The sequence below is a fragment of the Oryctolagus cuniculus genome, chromosome X, assembly GCF_964237555.1.
Source record: "Oryctolagus cuniculus chromosome X, mOryCun1.1, whole genome shotgun sequence".
In the NCBI taxonomy this organism is placed as follows: domain Eukaryota; kingdom Metazoa; phylum Chordata; class Mammalia; order Lagomorpha; family Leporidae; genus Oryctolagus; species Oryctolagus cuniculus.
Window position 1 is genome coordinate 57233899 of NC_091453.1, and position 24687 is coordinate 57258585.

The following is a 24687-nucleotide window of genomic DNA, read 5'->3' on the forward strand; positions in this document are numbered from 1 at the left end:
GGAAGTACATGTCTTTGGGAACACACCTTGCTAACTGGTATTACTGATATGGATAACCTAGTCAATAAATGACCATCAACAGACTCCACATCTTGCAAAGAACTAATTAATAGAGTGATATTTAATACTACACAAAGCTATTTAGAAACAGCTGTTAGGGACAGCATTTGTGACATGGAAGTTAGAGACATTCAACACTGTAAAAAAAAGAAAAGGATCTCACCAATTGGTCTTCTTTACCCCCATACGAGAAAATGAGGAACAGGATTAAAATATAATGTATAAATATTCGTGTATTTGCCAAGTTTCAAACCCCAACATTGCTACTTATTAGCAGTAAGAGTTTGGGCTCTCATTGTCTCGATTTCTTCACCTATAAAACAGAAATAATGTTAAAATGTATTTCATAGATACATAGTGAGAACTAAGTGAGATAATATCTGTGAATTGCTCAGTTCTGCCAAGCTCAATTCATTTTATCTATCATTAATATTAATAGACACCTATGTGCTTCACATGATACTAGGCATTTTTATTCCTTATCTTATTTTAACACTCAAAAGCACCTTGTAAGGGTAGTATTATAAGTCATTTTGTCAACTAGATCCTTGGCTTGCAAGCAAAAAAAAAAATGACTGAATAACTTAAATAGAAAGATTGTCTGTCTACCTGTCTATGTGAAAGATATGTCTCAGAATCAAAAGAAAAAAGGAGTAACAACTAGGACATTCTACTCATCCACATAACAGGTATATTACACTGCTTCTACTAGAATGAAACAAAATTTAACCACTTTGTCATTCTGTCAGTTTGCTCAAAAGAGACTGTAATTGGTTAAACATGGGTTTTTAACCATGATTTGGCTAAGGAAGGGATGGATACTTTGATGAACCATCACAAAATGACTAATCACAATTGAAAGAGACAATCCTATACAAGGAAATTAGGTGTTATTACTCAAAGAACAAGAAGGATGATGGATTACCAGAGACAGAAATCTCTGCATAAGGCCTTGAAATCAAGAGTCCATTTGTGGTTTTAGTTTTTAAGGAGTGAGAAAGTGTATTGAATGAGGATTGCCCGACAGACAGTGTGGAATTCAAGCTAGTCAATATTGTTGATGTTATGCAAGAACTACTTTGAGAGAATTCGCTTGATGGGCAAGTGTTGAGGTGCAATGAGTTAAGCCACCACTTAGAATGCCCACATCCTGAATTGGAGGGCCTGGCTTGAGTCCTGGCTACTCTGCACTACCAATCCATCTTTTTACTAATGTGCCTAGGAGGCAGCTCATGATGGCCCAAGTGCTTGGGTTCCTGCCACCCACAAAGGAGATCATGTGGAGTTCCTGTCTCCTGGAGTTGCTGTGGCGTAGCCCTGACTGTTGCAAGCATTTGAGGCATGAACAAGCAGGTGGAAGATCTCTCTCTCTTTCTCTCTCTCTCTGTTTTCTTTGTCTCGCCCTCTTTCTCTGTCACTCTGCCTTGCAAATAAATAAATAAATCTTTAAAAATATTTTGTAAAATATAATGTTCTTGAGCATTCATATTCTGAAATTACTGATAAATTCCTTTAACACTTCCTCCATAAGTTAAAAAGCATCATATCCAGCAAAGACTTTATGAATTCGCCTTTGGGTAACATCCATAGAGATTCTGTTACTATAGGCTCCAACAACATCTTAAAGCCTGTGCAAACAGAAATCTTGATAGAATACATTTTATATGGCGATTATACTTCAGATTTCTTATACTTTACAACTAATTTCCCTACTTCTCTCAAATCAAATTTAATTTTCTTGTAAGAAATCACAAACCTAACATAACAAGCTAACAAATTACTGTAATTTTCTCAAATACCTCACAAAATCACAGTGACAGCAATAGTAATAGAAATTGTCCAAATAAAAATACCCCATAATATATTTTTAAACCTGTTGAAGGCATCCATTCGTAAATAACAGAACACTACATGTAGAATGACATATATGGAAACGTGAGATGTAAAATTAGTCTTAGGAAAGTATTTCAATTTTTATTTTCTCTAGCAAGTAAAGATCACCTTATTAAACATTTATTTTCAGGGTTATTCAATTTTCTTGAAATACCACCCACTCATTTTGATGATAAAGACTTGGCAACTGGACTGTGAAAGTCCCATAGAATGACCAGAGCTTCCATAGAAACTGGTTTTGAACACTTTTTTTCTATTCTTGTTTTTATTTTCCGGTAAGATAATTGAAGTAAGTTTTCTTTTAAAACCACATTCTTTGACATTCTGAAGTATCAGTTCTGACTCGTAGGTTTGCTTATTGCTTGGCATTTCATTCCAGCCTTACAGACTGTGTTGCAGTACCCATTTAACGTTTATGGCACATCTAGCGCAATATGAAGTTTTATGACAAAATTTAGCTCTAGCAAACTCCAAGACTGCTGTAACTGTATCTTTTGCACCTGCTTGGAGAGAGATAGAAGGTATCTTTATTCAACTCTGAGGAAGGGAGAGTTTCCTCTAAAGAAAGTTTCATCTATTTTGATGGTACTTACTCTAAATAGTCATTAAGGAGGAATGATTTTTACAGTTATATAATATAGTATCACTGTACGTCAGACACAGATGTTTCAAATTAAAATGGTCCATTTATAGAAACACAAAACCAAAGACATTTCCTTAAATGGTAGTATGACAGACGGCCTACTTATCAATGAGCCTGCTTCAGAATCCCTAGGTACTCTTCCATTTAAAAAGATCAATCATTTTAAAATGTGTACATTATAATAATATTTCTGAAGATGTGGGATTCAAAATGACTTGCAACAAGACCACTTTCTTCCAGAAAGAAAACCATGGTTGTTCAATAAGAGTCCTTTGAGCACTACACTTCAGCTATATGCATAATTAAGATTTTTAAAAAATTAAGCAATTATAAACATGTAAAATTCATAAAGTAGTGCCATTACCAGTATATAAAAGAATCCTGTAGGAGGAAGATATGTTTATAATTATATTAATCAAGGCAGTCAAGCAAAATCCATAGCCAATCACATATATTTTATTAGCCCTGCCAGAAATTTCCATTCACCAATTCTTTGTGCTAAAACATTATCAACCCTTGCCATCAGGTTTTATATTTATCTGACAGAGTAAGGAGAACATTAACCATTAAATGTAAACTTCAGATTGATTAGGTTCAAGGAAATTAGACACAGCTCATATGATTTTTTTTTAAGATTTATGTATTTATGAGAAAGACAGAGTTAGAGAGAAGGAGAGACAAAGAGTGATCTTCTATCTGCTAGCTCACTCTCCAAATGCCTGTATGTATCAGTACTTAATTCCTTTTAGGGCTGAAAACTTTCCATTTGATATATGCTACCATAAGCATTTATATACGAGTATTTTTTTTTCAGTAATGGCATTTTTTAGAATATATCTAGAAGTAGAATTGCTAGGTCATATGGTAATTCTATGTTAATTTTTTAAGAAACTATCAAACTTTTCCACAGCTGCTGAACAGTACATTCCCAACAATAACGTTGAAAGGTTGTAATTTCTCTATATCCTTGCCAAATGGAATGCTTCTGTATTTTTGTTTGTTTGTTTAAGTAGACTTGCTAGTGGGAATGAAGTGGTATCTCTCGATTTAGTTTGAATTAAATGAATAACTAATAATGTTTAGCATCTGTTCATGTGCTATTTGGCTATTTGCATATTTGTGAAGAAATATCTATTCAAGTCCCTTGGTTGGAAGTTTTTATTTGTTTGGTATTTTGTTCTTGAGTTGTAGATTGCAAAGTTTATGGATACAAGATCAACACAAAAATAATACAGCAAAAAATTAACAACCTGTAAAGGAAATTAAGTAATTAAGAAAGTAATTTCATTTACAATAACATAAAAACCCTACAAATTCAACAAAACAGGTAAAAAAAAAACCACCATACAATGAAAACAGAAAAATATCACTTTAATAAATTAAAGGGGACATAAACAAAATGGAATGACATTCCATGTTCAAGGATTAGAAGACTAGTTATTATTAAAATGACAATACTATCTAAAGCAAACTACAGATTCAGTGCAGTCTATATCAAAATTCTAACAGCCTTTTTGCAGAAATGGAAAAGCCAATCCTCAAATTTCTGTAAGTATCTTATCATGAACACACACACACACACACACACACATATAAAAATATATATCTATGTGGTGTCTCTTCTACAAAGCTGTTACCTTTTCAGATAGTAATTTGACTTTCTTCTTGAAATGCTTTAAACTTTATCAACTGTAACCTCTCATTTTTATATTTTTCCTCTCACCTTTTCAACTAGACTATTTTTCTTTTTCTAATTTTTAAAAAAATAATTCATCTGTTTCTTAATGTTTATTTTATTTGAGAATCAGAGAGACAGAGACAGAGACAGAAAGACAAACAGAGCTCCCTTCTGTTCGTTCATTCTCCAAATGCTCTCAACGACTGAGTCTGAATCCTAGGGCTAAAACCAAGAGATGGGAACTCAATCCAGTTCTCCAATGTGGGTGGCAGGGACTCATTACTTGAGCCATCATCTCTGCCTCCTCTAAGATTTGTATTAGCAGGAAGCTAGAATCAGGAACAGCCACCAGGCATCAAACACAGACACTCTGATAATGAGATGTGAGCATCTTAGCAAGCATCTTAACTGTTAGGCTAAATACTTACTTATATTTTTATTTTTATTTCTTCTCTTGCTCTTTAAATGTAAGGCTCTTCCCTTAATTTCATTTCACTTCATTCTGTATCTCAGTATCTAAAATATCTATTGCTTTTGTGTGATTTTTGTATAATTAGTTCCAACTGCTCTGAAATACTTTTCTCATAGTTCTGTTTGATAGCTTGCTATTTCCATTTTGGTGTTCTATCGAGACCTCACTCTCAACATGCCAAAAATATTTTTTTAGTAATAATCACCAATTTTTTTTCTGTGTTCAGTCTTCAAACTTCAGAATTATTTTTACATCTTCCTACATAATTCCCTAAATCCAAATTCTTGGTAAGTATTATTAAGTTTTCAATTACGTTGTTTCTCACATAAGACTTTATATTTAGCATACTTTCAGAAACAAACCTTGATCTCTTATAACACATACATGATCTACAAAAATATCTGCCTACATATTCCTGTTATCAAGAATATCAAGTAAAAATTTTTTAAGATTTATTTATTTACTTGAAAGTCAGAGTTACACAGAGAGAGAAGGAGTGGCAGAAAGAGAGAGAGAGAGAGAGAGAGGTCTTCCATCTGCTGGTTCACTCCCCAGTTGGGCACAACAGCCGGAGCTGTGCTGATCTGAAGCCAGGAGCCAGGAGCTTCTTCTTGGTCTTCCACGTGGGTGCAGAGGCCCAAGGACTTGGGCCATCTTCTACTGCTTTCCCAGGCCATAGCAGAAACCTGGATCAGAAGAGGAGCAGTCAGGACTCAAACCAGCCTCCATATGGGATGCTGGCACTGCAGGCGGTGGCTTTATCCACTATGCCACAGTGCTGGCCCAAAATATTTAAAATATATATTTATCACCCTACTTTAATGTTGAATCTTTTCCTAAGTGTATATGTTATGAGACATTGATTAATGGTAGTGCAAAATATCAGTTAGAAATGCATTCTAAAGTATTATTTACTTCATCCTAATTCCATCATTCTTAAATTTTTATTTTTGAGTAACTTTATAATGTGCACATGGAGTACAATGGAATATGTATATACTTTATAGCCAACTAAGTATACATATATCAAAAGTATATAATAAAACATTTTTATTGATATGAGTTCTCTACCAAATAATTAGATATTCTTATTCTTGTACATCATTCATATCACAAATTGATTATTCTTGAAACACTAAGTCTTGCTTCTTAATGTTAATAGTCTCCAAAATTTTCCCATTGCTTATTGAATAATGTATAACACTTTGGCAATGTTTCCAATGTCTGGCTCCAACTACTATTTCCGAACTTTATGTTCATTGCCATCCACCATAAATTCACACTTTGATGCATACTGAGAAGTCACCAACTATTATACTAAGTTTGTTCTGATAGATGTGATAATTTGGGACTCACAACATTAACTTGCATGATATTTTTTAGTATTTTATTTCATTGCCAAAAATCATATTTCTCAGATACAGCTGGATTTTTAGCTTATATTAAATATCAAAAGATGTAATAACATCAAACACTTGCCCCTGAATGACAACAGGATGCTGGTGCTAAGTAACAAATGTTCCCTTTATACTGAATACGTATGCTCCACTTCATCAAATGTGTAACCTCTCTCTTTTGTCTCCATAACTCCATGGCCAAGTGTCAACTGATACTTTTTCCACCATGTTTTTGCTATGGTTAAAAAAAAATACAGGAAGACTGCAATGTATTTTAAGAGAACTGGAAGAGAGCATGTATGTATATGGAAGAGAAAATTTCTCCCTGCATTTGTGTCTCTACCACTGTTTCTTTTCCCCTACAGTCATAATGAATCTATTCAAAGGGAATAAGTTCACAGTGATGGCTCACTACTGGTGTGCTCACAGAGAGAGCACATGGCAGAGAGCAAGAATTTAGTTGCTGCCTGGGTTTGTATAGCAAAAGCCAGCTAAAGGCCATAGTGCAGTGGAGGGGGTGGTGCTAGCTTTTCCCAGGTTTTTCAAACTTGGTGGACCTTGCTCTCTGTGGGCAGGTTAACTAGAAAAGAATACAGAGCGTGGAGTGGGGAAGAATACAGGATGCGATATTGAGCTGAGCTGAGAAAGAATGCAGGGGCTAGGGAGTTCCTTGGGGGATTGGATCTGCTTTCAAGCAAAGAGCTAAAATGGTTCTGAGGATTATGTCCTTGCTCTGTCAATGCTGACTCTGAGCATAGATCGGGAGATGGAGCACTGGCTTCTTTCTGGCTACTTCCTGCTGATACAGGACATCGATGCAGGGCAGGGTAGGTATACTCTGGATCAGACTGACTGAAGAAGAAGAGCTGTTTGGTGATGTTCCTGTGGGATGACTGGAAATATAGCAGTCTCTCATTCCTGTTAAGAATCTTTGAAATATATTAATTATGTATGATAGGAATAGAAACACTATGCGATGCCTGAGGTAGGATTGCTGTCTGAAAACTTATCCTTAGATTGAAAAGGAAAAGGAAAACTTGGGTTTAAGCTCTAAACTAAGACCCTGAAGTAAAGCTGATTGATCTTAGTTCAATTGACTGGATACTAATAGAAATAGAAAACAAACCAAGTATTTTGTGCAAGAATGTTTCCCCATCTCCATTTAGAAACTCAAGCAAGTAACATTTAGAAATGTCCTCACAAACATAGGTCATAACACAAAACATAAAACAAACTACTATTATGTGCCGGCCTGCAGCACAATGAACCGGGTTTCCTGAAACAGAGAGTGGGAATGCGGGGACAAGGACGCAAAGAATGGAGCCAAGACAAGTCCTGATCAAGGCTCGTTTATTCAACAAATCCAGTAGTATTTAAACATGACCAGTTGTATACAAGAAGGCACACAAAAGATTTTACATACCCAAAAGACTTTTGGGGTTACAAAGAGTTCCCGATAAGGTTCTTCCACTTAACAGATCACAAAATGTTATTAATCATTGATTACAAGGGTATAATAAAACACCTAGGTGATAAATGCAGGTTTCAGGTGTGACTGATTATCTACATCATCTCTTGCGAGAAGTTTAGCAGTGAGATATGATGTCTCCATCCATATGTTTAAGTGTAAACAAAAGGGGCGACTGCCTATGGCTGCCCACACTATTATTGAAAGTAAGTGAGGGGAAAACCAATAGATTTAGAATCTTAAGGGTTTCAGACATTCTTGGAAACAGAATGTATAATAAATATACATATAATGTTGAAAAGAAAGGATGCAATCACAAAAGTGAACAATCGACTCTATAATATTCAAAGCACAACTTCATAATATGAAACATAATAATTACCGAATGTGGCAGAAGAAGGTGCAGAATAAACAAGAGAGAATTGAAGAACTGAAATTGCACTAGCATCCGGAGCCACGGCTCACTAGGCTAATCCTCTGCCTGTGGCACCAGCACCCCGGGTTCTAGTCCCGGTTGGGGCACCGGATTCTGTCCCCAGTTGCTCCTCTTCCAGTCCAACTCTCTGCTGTGGCCTGGGAAGGCAGTGGAGGTTGGCCCAGGTGCTTGGGCCCTGCACCTGCATGAGAGACCAGGAGGAAGTGTTAGGTAGGAAGTCAGTTATGAGCTTATGTGTGTGACATAAAGGCCTAAAGAGAAGACATCTATGTCCAGCATATGCTGCATCTCAAAGTCATCCTGATGATGTTTCAGGGGCAGTCCGGTGTTCACATCCTGCCCTGCCCTGCCCCCTTCTACCTGATAACCTGCCAGGTGGGGGGTCCCCACCCCTTCTGCCTGACAAATCTTCCACAATCTCCCAGGTGCAGCCCAGTGTCTGCATTTCAAACACCCTGCTCAGGATCCCAATTCTCTAGGGGGTCCTGCCCACCCTTCCTCCTGTCTGATAACATTTGCATCCATAAAGTCCTTTGTTTCAGCCATTAAAGTCCTTTGTTTCAGGAGGCAATGTGTGAAGACAAAGACCCATTTCTTTAACACACACACACCCACACACACACACACACCCCGCCTAAACCCCGCCTAAATGTAGACCCTGCACTCTCTCCCAGGTCCTGTCTGGAGAGGTGCCCATCCATTCTTATGGATGTCCCTTCCCTAACAAACTTTGCTACTTTTACTTTCCACTACTCTGTCTCACGCCAGAACCCTCCAATTTCTCCAGTAACACAAGGATATCAGCAGTCTCTAGAAACTAGAAAAGGCAAGGTGATCCTGCTCTAGATTCTCTAGAGAAAATGCACTTCCACCAATACATTTATTTTAGCCCAGTGAGATCATTTTGGACTTCAAAGCTTCAGAACCATAAGACAATTGTAGGAGTTGGAGTCCCTAGCTTGCTAAATGCTGGTACCACTTCTGTACTCTGGCTGCTTGCTTGCCTGCTATGCTCCCCTGAATTTATGACCTCCTGCCCCCCACCAGCTCCCCTGGAATTTATGGCCCGATGCTTCCTGCCAGTTCCTCCCCATGCCATCTCCTTTGTGTGGCCTGCCCGCCACATAACATATATAGCCTTTACGTTTAAATAAACCAATGAACAGTTAGGTCCCAATACCTTGCCATAAGGAGAATAAGAAGATAACCTACGTAGGTAGGAGATGACCTGCTCCCTTGTAAGTGTGAGGCTATAAAAACCTCTCTTATGCAAACAAGAGGGCCTTTTGCCTGTGCACTGCTAAAGGGCTGTGTGCGGGTAGGGGGTCCCAGCCGGGTAGGGGGTCCCAGCAGGCTGGTAACAAATAAACCTCTGCTTTTGCATCCACAACTGTGCATTGTGTATTGATTGGGAAATTCAGACACAACAACAATAAGTTTTGTCTATTTTAAATCACTAAATATATGTTTATCAATAACTGTTATGCCCAGTTCAGTCATCCCCAAAGACCACCAAGGAGCCGATACCGCTGTAAAGCACATGAGAGTTTTATTGCAAGTCCGGGCCTGGTCTCTCAATCAACACCGACACAGCAGGTCTGAATTGAGAGCCCCGACCCTTCAGTGAACAGGGTTTTTATAGGGTTTTCAGAGACATTCTATACATTATGGTACCATTTAGCAAATCATCTCATCCCGCGGGAAATTCAAAGAACATCTCCTAGAATTGATTAGTGTATCCAGTGGCAGGAACGGACCTACTAAAGGTGGTTGGATGGTTTTGGGGTTGATGCCTTTTGAACTGATTGGCCGAAGCATAGGGTCTGAGCTGATGGGGTGTACGTGCCGAATTGCAGGGTCTCAGGTAGCTATCAATCACCTTATCTGCCCTGCGAAGACACCAGAAACTCTAGGTATTTCTCTATTATCTGTTAATCGGCTGTTGTTAGGAGAGTTTATCACAAGGGGAGTTCATTTATTTACTTTTAGGAGCTTCTGGCTCAGGGTTCAGGGCCTGGTCAGGCCCAAGTTACAAGATGGAGGCCTAATTTAAAATAGTTGCACCTTGATCCAGGCTCAGGTCTCACATAGCCATGATATAATCATCATAAATAGCATTGTGTATTATTACTGCTTGCTAATTGATTGCACCACTGAAGCTCCATATGTAGTGTTATGAAACTGGCACAGTTTATCTATGGCGCGATCTACACTCTGATTTACATCCCAAGCTCTAGCCCCCACCGCCATTGCTAGAAGCCAGGTGGCTACATGGCCCAACCTCTGTTGTCAAGCTCCACCCCCATCCTAATGGGATTTGCTGCTCCTGCTTCCCTGCCTGCCCTCAGGCAAAGTTTTAAAAGGACCTGTTCCTGAACACTTGGCTCTCTTGGCTCCTCTCTCTTGGTTCTTCTCTCTTAGCTCTTCTCTCCTGCTCACTCTTTCCAGCCTTCTCTCTCACTCCCCTCTCTCCTGTCCTCTCTCCTCTTTCTCTCTTACTCTCCTTCTCCCTCTTCGCCCCTTCCCTCCAGTCTGCTGTGTTTTCCCCAATAAACTCTTTCCCTTACTCTGGTGTTCGGTGTGCTCTGTGACGGCTAACAGAAATATATAACATGTAGTATTCAGTACCAAAAAAATGAGGAATATGCATACATTCTTCTAAAACATACAAAAGATACTTAGGAAAACTATTCACATTTTGACTTATGGACCCAACAAATTTCAACAAACAATTGTCATAAATGACATGTTCTCTGATTGCATTATAATTTAGAAGAATTTTTACATTTTTATAAACATATTTACAGAAACATAAAAACTAAGTTGTTGCTCAAATATAACTCATAATGAAGTTTTGAAATAATTTATATAAGAATAATAAAAATATGTTTTATATAACTTTTCAGGATACCACAAAATGATACTTTAGGAAAATTTAGTCACTTAGACATTTTCAAATAATAAGGACTGAAAATACATCTAAATTAAGAAATTTGAAAATAAGCATAAAGGAAATATAAAAGATAAGATTATAATGAAGAAAATTAGTAATCTATGACAGAAATTATTATTGTTCAGAGGAATAAAAATCACAAGAAAGGAATTTGTTCTTTTGAAAAGATTAATCATGGGGCCAGTGCTGTGGTGCAGTGAGTTAAAGCTCTAGCCAGCAGTACTCTCATCCTATATGTGTGCTGGTTCGAGACCTGGCTGCTCCACTTCCAATCCAGCTCCCTGCTAATGTACCTGGGAAAGCAGTAGAAGATGGCCCAAGTCCTTGGGCCCCTGCACCAAAGCGGAGACCCAGAAGAAACTCCTGCCTCCTGGCTTTGGATCAACTCAGCTCCAACCATTACAGCCATTTGAGGAGTGAACCAGCAGATGGAAGACCTCTCTCTCTCTCTCTCCTCTTTCTCTCTACTCTCTACTTCTCTTTGTAACTCTGTCTTTCAAATAAATAAGTTTTTAAAAAAAGATTAATCATATGCAAAAAAAAAAACCCACTGGTCAGACTGATTTAAAAAATGAGAGAAAGGGCACATCAAAAATTTTTCAGACTATAGTTCACATCAATGTGTTAATTTTGGTTACTGCTATCCACATGGGAGACCTGGATCGAGTTATTGGCTGCAGTTTCAGGCCCAGCTCAGTCATTTTCATTGTTGGCTTTGTGGAATTGAATTAGTAAAGTGAATAGAAATTCTCTCTCTCTCTCTCTCTCTCTCTAATAAAAAAAAAAAAATTAAAGAAAGACTAAAGTGTGGCATTGTAACAAGTATAGACAAATAGACCAATAGTAAATTGTTGGGTTAAGTAACAACTCCATATATACACGAATTCTTAGAACTATGAAAAATGTGCTACAGTGAAACCATAGAGAAAAACTGGTGTCTTCACAGCATGACTTTTCCAAGACGATGGGCTAGGAAACTCCAGGTCCTCAATCCTACGTGGAAGCATCACATAAACAGCAACATTCCAACCAAAGTAGCTTTGTAAGAATGTTAGAAACAAAGGATCTGAAGAAAATACTTGAACCACCAAACAACAAAAAGCAATACTTCAAACTGCAGAAAGTTTTGTGGCATGTTTGTTTGACCTTCTCCATACTCTCCCACATGTTGTGTACCTAGATGAGAAGGAAGTCACCCAATTCTCATTGCCTCCTTTGGGATTGATGGAAGAACTGAATTTTGAATTTTCTTACAGTATTCAGATTGATCTGATGGCTATTTACATGGCTGGTTTCTGTCTCGACTGTATGGAGCATAGGTCAGAATGTTGTCATAGATTGTATATCAGAGTGGAGATCAGGAACAAGGTAAAAAGATACCTGCTTCCATCACTTCTATTCACTTTAGTAGTGGAAGTTCCAGCCAAAGGATCTAGGCAAGAAAGAGAGACAATGGCATCCAAAATAAAATAAAGAAATAAAATAATCTCTATTCACAAATGAAATGGACATAAAACACCAAATATTTTACCTAAAAACTATTAGAAGTAATAAATTCAGCAAAATGTAGGATGAAAACAACACACAGGAATCAACTGTACTTCTATATGCTAATAAAATTCAAATGAATTTAATAAAAAAATTTTACTTACCATATATTAAAGGAATAAAATGCTTAGGGATAAGCTTAATTAAAGTGATGGGAGATTTGTTTATTGAAAAATGCAAAATGTCACTTAAAGATATTGAAGTCACATATGTGGAGAGACATTCATGCTTATGGATTAGAAGATTTAATACTGGTTAAGACGTCAATCATCTCCAAAGTTATTTATAAATTCAATGCAATCTCAACCAAAATCTTAATGTATTTTTGGAAGAAATAGGTAAAGCAGTCCTAAAATTCATGTGAAAGCTCAAGAAGATGTGCATAACGAAATAAATCTTGAAAAATATTTATAAAAGTAGATATCCCACACTTTCTGATTCCAAAATATAAAACAAAGCTATAGTAGTGAAAGCAGTGTGCATTGCCATAAAGACAGACATGGAACAATGGAGAACCACAAAATAAACTTTCACATGTTAGTTCAACTGATTTTCAGCAAGATGTCAAGACAGCTCAACACAGGGAAAGATCATCTTTTCAGGAAATAGTGTTGAGAAACTGGATATTCGTGTGCAAAAGAATAGGGATATACCTGTCCCTTACACTGTATGGAAAAAATAATTCAAAATGGACCAAAGAGCAAAATCCATAAAAGATTTAGATGGCAACCATATTAGTTTGGTAGGGCTGAAATGAGAAAATAACAGAGTCTGGGTAGTCTAAACACAAGGAATTTATTTTGTCAGAGACCTCTTTTCTGCTTTTTCTTTCTTCTAACATGTATAAATTTCATTGGAAACTATACATGATGTATGGTGTAATAGAGCCTGAAGCAGTCTGTAATTGTATTTGTAAGAGGCTTCAGATTCCTCTAGTGTACCTATTTTTTCTTTTTGTTGTTGTTGTTGTTGTTGTTGTTGTTTTCTTTCTTCCTTTTTTTCTTTTTTTTAGTGTACCTATTTTTATCTCTTCTCTTAAAGTTGGTCATCATCAATACTCCACCTCAGAGAGAATCTGTGCCTTGCATGTCTTTCATATGTAATCCTTTGTTATTTTACTAGAGCTCTTGTTGGCATGGCGGTAATGTTTGGAGGGCTGGGGTGGGAGGAGCATACAATTAAATCTCAGTCATTTAGTGGATATGTATACTGTTGACTTTGACCTCCAGAAGTGTTTCTTAGTTCTCCCCCAACCATAACCATGAAGGGGCTGCAGTGGAATAATGTCTTTTGCTGGGATAAGGTTTTTATAAATTACCTGTGCTGGTGTGTATGCCTTTTGTTATTGGCATACACCTATTCCTGTTTCTACCAGGTCCACGAGGGGACAATTCTCTGATCTTCACCTTTGTAATCTCGTAGAGTTCATGTAGGTAAAACCCATTAAAGTGTGGGCAAATGCTCTAAAACTATGACCTCAAGAAGTTTCTCAGACTTATGTTAACTATAATGACCCTCAAGTATTTCACTAAAATTATCATTTAAGTATTCTGCCCTATCCTTGGTGCCATTTGTCCCTCCCACAAATGTGATTGTGCTTTTCTGCTTTAAAAGACAGACCCTTGCCTTTGCTCCGGTGGAGAGATCTTGGGGCGTTAGCCTGCTCTTGGCCACCAGCTAAATAAAGGACTCATTCCAAATTCTAATGTGTGGCGCTTTTCTGTGACTCAACTCATTCCAAATTCTTAGTGTGTGGCTCTTCTGTGTGACTCACTTTGGGTATAACACTGTGAGTTTTTCATGTAAATCTTTTATGATATTGAAGTAGTATATTTGTAGTTATTGAGTGTCTTGACCGTGCTAATTTTGTCAAATACCTTTTCTGCATCAATTGAGATGATCAGGTTTTCTCATTTTTGCCTCAGTCCATTAATGTGATGCCTTCTACTGATCAATTTCTGTGTGGAAGTATTCTTGCCCTCCAGAAACAAATATCACTTGACCAGGGTATGTATTCTTTTTAGTATATTGGTAAACTAAGCTTTAGAATATTTTGTTGAAGACTTTTGCATAAATATCCCTAAAAGATATTGTTCCGTAGTTTTCTTACAGTGTCTTCGTCTGGATTTAGTATTAAGGCAATGCTGGATTGATAGAATGAGTTTGAATATGCTCCATCTTTTTCAGATTTTCAGAAGAGTTTCAAAAGCATTGCTGTTCCCAAGTTTCATTTCTGTTATTAATTTCTTATTTCATCCTGTTGTGATTGAAGAGGACATGTAAAATAATAGCTATCTTTAAACCTATTGAGACTTAAATTTTGTTCAACATATGGTCTATTTTGGAGAATGTCCAATGTACACTTGAGAAAAAAAAAAGCCATATTGTATGTTTTCTTTTTGGTAGGATTATCTGCATATGTCAGTTAGATAAAGTTAGATTATTGCTTTTGCTCAAGTCTCTTATTTTCTTATATTTATCTTATGTCTGGTTACCATCTCCATTATTAAGAGTATAGTATTGAAATCTCCAACTATTTTTGTAGAATTATTTCTCTCTTCGATTCTGTTCATTTTTCTTCATATGCTTTGATGGTCTGTTATTATGTGCCTGTGTGTTCATAATTTTATATCTTCTTGGTATAGTAAACTATTTATTAATACATTATATGCATTCATCCTTCTCTTAAACTTTTTCTGTGTATTTTATAGCACCCATGCTCTTTTGGTTACTGTTTTTATGGACTATCATTTTTCATCCTTTCAATTTCTGTCTCTTTGTGACTGTGAACAGAGAGTGAATCTGCTACAGACAAGTAGTTGATCACATTTTATAAATCATTCTTCCAAACTCTATCCATTGATTTTAAAGTGTAATCCATCTATACCTAATGTAATTACTGGTAAGGAATGACTGGTTGTTTTGCTATTTGTTTTCAATATTCATGATAATATTTTTGCCAAGTTTTTGCATTACTTTCTTTAAGTACACTTAATTTTGCTAGTGAAATTTAAATTTCCTTCACATTTCCTTTTATGTGCATTCTGTAACTACTTTCTTTGTGGTTACCATGTGGATTCCATTTAATATTCCAAAGTTATAAAACTCTAATTTAAATTTATACCATCATAACTTCAAAAACATACAATCACTATTTTCCTACATTGCTCTGTTCCCAGCTCCTTATTTTTGCTATTGATGTCATAAAATTTCATCTTTTATATATTGTGCATATTGAACATACCCTAATGATTATTTACTCGTTTGTCTCTTAAGTCATATGGAACATAAAATGTATGGTTACAAATCAAATTACAATATCAGTTTTTATGATATCCCATGTACTCATCTTTGCCAGAAGTCATTGTTTCGTCATAAAGCTTCAACTTGGTATACAGTCTCCTCTCATTTTAACTTGAAGGACTCCATTTAAATTTCTTTCAGGGCAGAATCAGTAGTAACGAAATGTTTTGGCTTTTGTTTTTCTAGTAACGTGATAAATTCTCTTACTTCTCCTAAGTATAAGGCTCTTGGTTGACAGCTTTTTTTCCTTCAGTTATTATATTTTTCAGTTCTAAAATTACTATTTGGTTCTACTTTATAACTTCAATTTCTTTTATGACATTTTTAATTTTTGTTTGCTTCAAATGTTTCCCTAATTGCTTTTTGGTGCATTTTTTGATGGCTACTTTAAAATACTTGTCAGCTAATTCTAATATCTCTGTCATCCTGGCATTTACGTGTTTTGATTATCTTTTTCCTCTAAGTAGAGATTTTCCTGGTTCTTGGTATGACTGCAACTTGTAATTGAAGCCTGAATATTTTGAGTATTATGTTATGGAATTCTGGATCTTAGTTTCTGTTTCAGCTAATTTTTGTCTCCTTGCTCCAACAGAGGAACGGCAGAGGAGGCAGCTTGTTACTGCTTACTAGAAGTATAGATCTAATTTTTCTTACTTAGACTCCTTGGACACCTGAGGGGGAGGGCACAGAGCCCCCTCTTTTACTAGTGGGCTGGGATTGATATTCTAGCTATTCAAAAGACTATTGCTATTAAACCTATAATTGGTAGAGTGCCTTGCTACTGTGTGGGACTGGCCTTGTTAATTTTGGGTCATGTGAAAACTTCTAACTCTATTATGACTTCTCTAACACCACTGTAGTAGAGAGGGAGGGTTGCCTTCATTTTTTTTCACCATACCTATGGCCATTTCTGGGTGCCAGGCTTTTTCAACTTCAAGTTAATGGATATGTGAGGTAACAATCAACCCAGGAAACTAGTGTTCAGGTGTTTTTATTTGAGTTCTGAGATATCTAGCTGGTCTGTTTCCTGTCAATCTTTAAACATTTTCTTATGTTTTTTATATATAATGTTTGAGGTATAGTAGTACTGATTAAAAGAAGCAGAAAGCCATATGATTACCCTATCTTTCTAGAAGTATTTTTTAAATCTAATGAGATTATCATATATTTCTCCTTTTTTTCTGTTAATTTGGTGAATTGTTTTGAATAATTTTTGAAATGTTAAACCACCCTGGCATTCCTAGATTGAATCCTATATGGCTTTATATCATTATTATTTTTATATATTTTGTATTCAATATTTTAATATTTTGTTAAATATTTCTACATCTCTGTCTTTGGGAGAGACTGTTAAACAAATTTCCTTTTCATAAAATCTTGCCATATTTGGGTATCTGGGATATGTTGATCTCATAAAATTGAGTAAGAAAAATTGTTTTTGCATTATTTTGTGTAAACATATATGTATTCTGTAATTTTTTCTTTATAATTTTGAGATAATTTTGTGGTGTAGCTATCTGAACACAAAGTTTACTTTGTGTCAATGAGAATAATTACCTTACTAGATATTACACTTTGGGGATTTTTTACATTGCTACCAGCTTTGATTAATTTCATCTTCAAAAAATATTTTCTCTCATTCATAAAATACTCAAGTGCATTTATTTATGACACCCTAATGATATCCCTAGGTTTTGAAGTAATGTTTTTTATTTCATCTATATTATTTATAATTTAAATCATTTTTTATAATTTTGATGAGCTTAGTTTTTCCTTTTTAAGATTTATTTATTTATTTGAAAGGCAGAGTTACAGAGGCAGAGGCAGAAAGAAAGAGAGAGAGATCTTCCATCCACCGGTTCACTCCCCAAATGGCTGCAACAGCCAGAGCTGGGCCAATCGGAAGCCAGGAGCCAGGAGTTTCTTCCAGGTCTCCCACACAAGTGCAGGGGCCCAAGCAGTTGGGACATACTGTACTACATTCTCGGGCTATAACAGAGAGCTGGATCAAAGTGGAGCAACTACATCACAGCACCAGCCCTGATGAGCTTAGTTCTTACATGTGTGGTATTGTTCTTTTGCTATCTATTTTGGATTCAGTGTGTTCTCCCAAAATCCATACTTTGAACGGTGAACTCTCTGTGGCTGCACTTAGAAATGAGGTCTGTAAGGAAGTAATTAAGGTTAAGTGAGCTCATAAGGGTGTGGTACTTATCTGATAGGACTAGTAACTTCGTAAGAAGAAACACCAAAGAACTCTCTCCCTCTTTTCTTCCCTGTGTCCTCCCCTCACCTCCCCTCTTTTCCTCTACCTCTCCTGTCCTCTCCCCCTTTTGCACACACTTACACATACACACACATTCACATACATTCTGAAGAGGTCATGTGAACACATGACAAGAGAGTAGCCAACAGGTAACAAGGAAGAGAGCTCACACAAGAAAATACCACATAGTCTGTGATATTTTGTTGTGACAGCCTGAGCAGACTAAGACACTGTCATAAAAATTACTACAACTCTACCACCTTTAGACAAAATAAATTAACTGTTTTATATCACTTTACATGAGAAATCTGTCTAGATTTTACTGATTTTTTTTCTTTACTCCTGGTCTCATAAAGCTAAAATCAGAGAAAGAAAATCTTCATTATATACCATTAATAAAATGGTATATAATCGAAAATAAAATATATAAGGGTACTTCAAAACATTTGTGGGAAATCAATGAAAATATACATTTATTTGAGTATAAAAAATTTGGAATCCATGCATAGATATATCATAATACACATTTTTCATGAACTTTTGAAGAATGCTTACATGCTATGTATGCATTTATTTCAATTTTTGCACCAAAATGAACTTACCTTTTAATTCACTTTTCAAGAAACTTTTGGAAGTACCCTCATATCTTAACATCAAGGGGAGATTATACTGTAACAAATATCTGAAATGTGGTAACAGCTTTTTAATGGGGTTTGGTGTGGGGAGCAACTGGGAGCAACTCGGACTAGACTAAGTTACTGGAATTAAGACTTATTCTATGCATCTGCTCTCCCACAATATGGCGCTGGGAGAGGAGGAAACAGCTTCTACTCAGCTGCCTCCAGTTCAACCAATAAACAGCAGGACCTGCTCCTGATTGGAGGAGAGCAGCGTACTCAGCGTGTGGGTAGCAGAGTTGGGATTGGTGGAAGAGGACTATAAAGGAGGAGAGAGACGGCATGCACCAGGAACATCTAGCTGAAGGAACACCTGAGCAGCCCCCGAGAGAGCCGGCCGGCGGTGTGCCGCTCCCCCGCGGAAGTGGGGAAAGTGGCAGGGGGAACCGCCCTTCCACAGAGGTGGAAGGATCAGTAGCCAACCCGGGAAGAACCAGCAGCAAACCCGGGGAGGGCCGAGCAGACAAAAGAACAGCGCAGGGTCCTGTGTCGTTCCTCCGCGAAGAGGGGGAGCGACAGTTTGGGAAGAGACTATAAGGACTAATTTTTTTTTTTTTTAAGATCCACTGATTTATTGGGGCCAGCGTTCTGGCGTAGCAGCTAAAGCTGCCGCCCGCAGTGCCAGCATCCCATATGGGTGCCAGTTCGAGCCCTGGTTGTTCCACTTCTGATCCAGCTCTCTGCTATGCCCTGGGAAAACAGTGGAAGATGGCCCAAGTCCTTAGGCCCCTGCACCCACGTAGGAGACCCGGAAGAAGCTCCTGGCTCCTGGCCTCAGATTGGCGCAGCTCCAGCCGTTTGGGCCATCTGGGGAGTGAACCAATGGATGGAAGACCTCTCTCTCCCTCTCTCTCTCTCTCTCTCTGCCTCTACTTCTCTCTCTCTCTCTCTCTGTGTAACTCTTTCAAGTAAATAAATAAATCTTAAAAAAATTTACTTATTTATTTATTTGAAAGGCTGAGTGATGGGGGGGGCTGGGTGATCCCATGGGACTTCCTGCCCTGCCCAAGCAGGAGGTTGGGAGGGACCTCACAGTCTGGCTGCTGGCAGACGGCAGGAGCTCCAGGCCCATATCCTCCATTCCCCCTTTCTATTGGAAGCCTGTGGCTGTGCCTTTATGATTGATAGAGAGCCGATGAGCAACTCCCACATTCCAGATGTGGGACAGTTGCACAAAGGAGCCCAGGGGCCTATGTGGCCTATGTGACCTATAAGTCTATTGGTTAGGGGTATTTGGCACACTGCCCCTTCTGCCCTATAGAATTGCTGTTACTACCCCAGGTTTTTTCTCCCTGTCTTACCCTATAAAAGTCTGTGCCTGATTGCTAATAACAGACATGTTCATCAGGCCTGTCTCCAGTGTTTCTTGTCAAGAGACATTGTTGCTCTTCCTGCCTGACAGCTAAGGGTCTCACACCAAGAGACCTGGGGCAGGGGGGCAGCAAAAGAGAGAGAGAGAGAGATCTTCCATCCACGAATTCACTCCCCAAAATGTCCACAACAGCCACGGCTGGGCCAGGCCAAAGCCAGAAACCAGGAACTCTATGCAGCTCTCTCATGTGGATGGCACGGGCCCAAATACTTGAGCCATCATCTACTATCTCCCAGGCACATTAGCAGGAATGTGAATGGAAAGCTGGATCAGAAGTGTGGAGTAAGCAGAACCCAAACCAGATCCTTTGATAGGGGATGCAGGCGCCCCAAACAATGACTTAATCTGTCATGCCACAGTGCTCACTCCAGGCTTGGTGAATATTGAAGAATATGTTGCAGAATGTCTAAATTCCTTTGACCAAACTTTTTGCTAAAATGCTTTCTGAATTGGTTTTACCATTATACATTCTGACCTGTAATATATAAGAAGTAATGTTAAATTTTGAATTAACAGTATTTTCACATTTTAGGGTTATAATTGAACATGTCAAAACATATGTATTGTTTAAAGCCACCAAACAAGACAAAATATGGAATCAACCCTGGGTCTCTGTTAATAGATGAACAAAGAAAAATCCTCCGCTTTGCGGCGCCGGCACACCGGGTTCTAGTCCCGGTCGGGGCACCGGATTCTGTCCCGGTTGCCCTTCTTCCAGGCCAGCTCTCTGCTGTGGCCAGGGAGTGCAGTGGAGGATGGCCCAAGTGCTTGGGCCCTGCACCCCATGGGAGACCAGGAGAAGCACCTGGCTCCTGCCATCGGATCAGCGCAGTGCGCCGGCTGCAGCGTGCCGGCCACGGCGGCCATTGGAGGGTGAACCAACGGCAAAGGAAGACCTTTTTCTCTGTCTCTCTCTCTCACTGTCCACTCTGCCTGTCAAAAAAATGGTAGGTATACAAAAAAATGGAATATTATTCCATAAAAAGAATGAAACCCTGACATTTCCACAAAATGAATGGAACTGAAGAGCATCAGATTAAGTGATATAAACCATACAGAAAGACAAACACTATATATTCTCTCTCAGATGTGAAACTTAAAAATCATAATTTTATTCGTGCCCCACTCCAGGTACCAAAAAAAGTGATAATTTTAATCCAAATTTAAAGAGTGATTACTATAGACTGGGAAGGGTGAGAAGGAGATGAGGGGAGGGTTGGATATTGAATACCAAAACACAGTAGGATGAACTTAACAAGTTCTAGTGTTTTGCAGTCCAATGGAGTGACTATGGCCCATGATAATCTATAAAGAACAGGAACAGAGGAGATGATTGGCTCCAAATGGAAAGAAAAGCTAAGGAAGTAAAAGGGATATTTTATTGGTTATTTTGATGATTCATATGACTCTGGTGTTTCATCACCTTAGTGAATTCTCTTTGTTCTCACATGTGAATTTGCCACATAACAAATGTTTCTAAATGCATGCAAAGGTTTTTAAAAAAAGACTAGCTTATAACACTCATAAATACTATATATGACAAATAAATCACATACATTGAAATTAGTGATAGTGTATTAGAATTTCTGATATGTAATAATTGAGTAAAAATACTGTATTGTTCATGGGACAATAAGCATGACAACATTTGTACTTTGATTTCAGAAAAAGGAAACCCTTTATCATTGCATTTGAATAAAGTACAAAGCTCATTTAAGCATTCCCAAACATGATTTTTCAGAATTTTTTCTTTTGACATACTGGAATGTATTTGCTTAAACATCTTTCCAACAATTTTCATTTGATGTCGACCCTATAACAACAGATAAAACATTTCTTCAAGCACTTCATAGTTATACATGAAAGAGGAAGAGAACCTATTCAATCAAATTTCAGAACATTTTCCCCCAAGTTGTTAAAAGAATAATACATAATGAAGTCTACAATAGTGTGGTAGGAAGTATGTCCTTTTTCCATTTGGAAATTTTAATTTAGAATGATTTAGAGGCATACAATATTAATGTTTGTGATTGTGGAATCAATTAAGCATTCTCACAGAGATTACTTCCCACAGTCAGCTGTAAACCAAATAAAATAGTCAGAAACTACCTCTTTCCTTCAAATCAGTCCTCACCAGAAGATGATCCTTACTGTCATAAATAACTATTATTGGGGCCACCACTGTGGCATAGCAGGTAATGCCTCTGGCTGCAATGACGGCATCCCATATGGAAGCCAGTTCAAGTCCCAGTTGCTCCACTTCTGATTCAGCTCCCTGCTGATGACCTGGGAAAGCAGTGGAAGATGGCCTAACTCCTTGGGCCCCTGCACCCCAAAGTGGGAGACCCAGATGAAGTTCCTGGCTTTGGCCTGGCCCAATGCTGGCTCTTCTGGACATCTGGGGAGTGAACCAGTAGATAGAAAATCTCTCTCTATGTGTGTGTCTCTCCCTCTCTCTCTGTAACTCTGAATTTCAAGTAAATAAATATATTTTTTTTAAAAAAGAAAATAATAGGTTACTCCAGATTCCTTTTAAAATACATATATATGTGGCTATAATTAATATTATTCGCTAGAAAATGAGAACTTTTATCAGCTGTTCTCAATTTTTAGGGAAAAAGAAAACTCTACTGGTTAGATTAATATTTATTTCCTAAAATTTTCAATGTGTTTCAAAACTCTATAATTTCATCACCAAAGAATACTATAGAAAATAATGATTCCCTTCCTAGTAAATCCATGCTTTCACCATACTGAATAATATTGTACCTAACATTTGGGACACTCCTTTAAATTGGTAATTAAAATTTCTGCATATATAGCATATTTCTTTATATAAATTAAAACTCCTTGAAAGAACCATATTTTGTGCTTGTTTTTATCTTTTACAGCACCAAGGAAAAATCTGAAATTTATTAGTTGCTCAAAAGGAAGGAAGGAAGGAAGGAAGGAAGGAAGGAAGGAAGGAAGGAAAAGAAAGGAAGAAAGAAAAGAGAAAAGAGAAAAGAGAAAAAAAGAAAAGAAAAGAAAAGAAAGGAAAGGAAAGGAAAGGAAAGGAAAGGAAAGGAAAGGAAAGGAAAGGAAAGGAAAGGAAAGGAAAGGAAAGGAAAGGAAAGGAAAGGAAAGGAAAGGAAAGAGAAGGGAGAGAAGAAAAAGAAAGGCTCACTGGGCTTGATGTAGCCCACCAAAAAAGAATCACTGTAGTCATAAAAACACACTCTGCCATGGAAACACAATCACATGTGTACTAAATATTCAATACTGTTGTTGAGGGATAGACATTGTGGCATAGTGGGTTAAGCTGCCACTTTGAATGCTACCATTCCATATTGGAGAGCCTGGTTCAAGTCCTAGTTACTCCACTTCCAATCCAGCACTAAGATCTAGCTTTCTGCTAATGCATCTAGGAAGTAGCACCTATCGGTCAGGTGCTTGAGTCCCAAACACCAATGTGAGAGACTCAGATGGAGTTCCTGGCTACAGGCTTTGGCCTGGCCCAGGCCCAGCTATGGAGCATTCGGGGAGTGATTTGGGGAGTAAACCAGTGGGTAGATTTCTCTCTTTCCCTCTCTCTCTGTCACTATCCCTTTCAAATAAATTGATAGTTAAAAATGATCATTGGTGAAAATTGTTTTGGAAATACCACTGTTGAGATGAAAAAAAAAGCTACACATGATATATCTAATGGTGATTTAAATCTGAGTATTGAATCTAAAAAGAACTACCTATCAATAATTCATAGCTGATTAACACAATTGACAAATAAAATGCTAAGCACTTTTCAGTTTTATTTCATTTAATCTTAAAAATTTATGAGGCAAATACAAGTAAGTTACTCCCATTCTACAAATTTAAAATTTGAGGCAGAGAGATGCTATACCTTTTAAAAATCTTTCAGACCATATGTGACAGAAAAAGGCTTAATATCTAGATTTTCTTTACTTCAAAGGGTTTGATTTTAATCTCCATAATCTACTGTCTCCTGAGTTGGATAATACACTGGATGAGAAGAATTCTGATCATTAAATTGGACTGATTAAAAAATTTCAAGTCTTACACAATAGCATGATGATCTACATCCTCAAGTACCTAATCTACTCAGTATTTTGTGACAGTTCTAAAGAAGTTTATTAAAAGGTTCTCTATTAAACAGTAACTATAATTTTGTATCTTACTACAATATTACCCGAAGGGTCTAGGAAAGGGAATACAATTGCCTCAAAAGTCTATGATCCAGGGATCAGCTTTTGCCATGAGAAAACATTGCTCAATAATTCTTTGCTATTCTGAATTGCCTATGTACAACTCTGCCACATTCATTCCATTCGTACTTGAGATTCCATCTGCAGAAACTTGACATCTGTTTCCTTGTAGCCACAAAGAAAAATTTTCCACGTGTTCATATAAACAATTTGAAGCAGGGAATAAATTATCACAGAGAGCGCAAGCTGCAATTGAAGCAGTGACATCTGTAAGAATATGTGATACAAAATTAACTCTCTAATTACCCAATATAATTTT

The 24687-nt window shown here is 37.4% G+C and overlaps 1 protein-coding gene across 1 annotated transcript in view; it reads right to left on the reverse strand.

Annotated features, from left to right (window-relative positions):
- Positions 1–323: 323 nt before the first annotated feature.
- Positions 324–24687, reverse strand: part of LOC138847542 (endogenous retrovirus group K member 9 Pro protein-like) — a 40009-nt gene continuing 15645 nt past the window's right edge. The window contains exon 2 of the mRNA XM_070066677.1: positions 324–373. Within this exon, the coding sequence (XP_069922778.1) occupies positions 324–373 (50 nt within the window). The remainder of the gene's footprint in view (positions 374–24687) is intronic.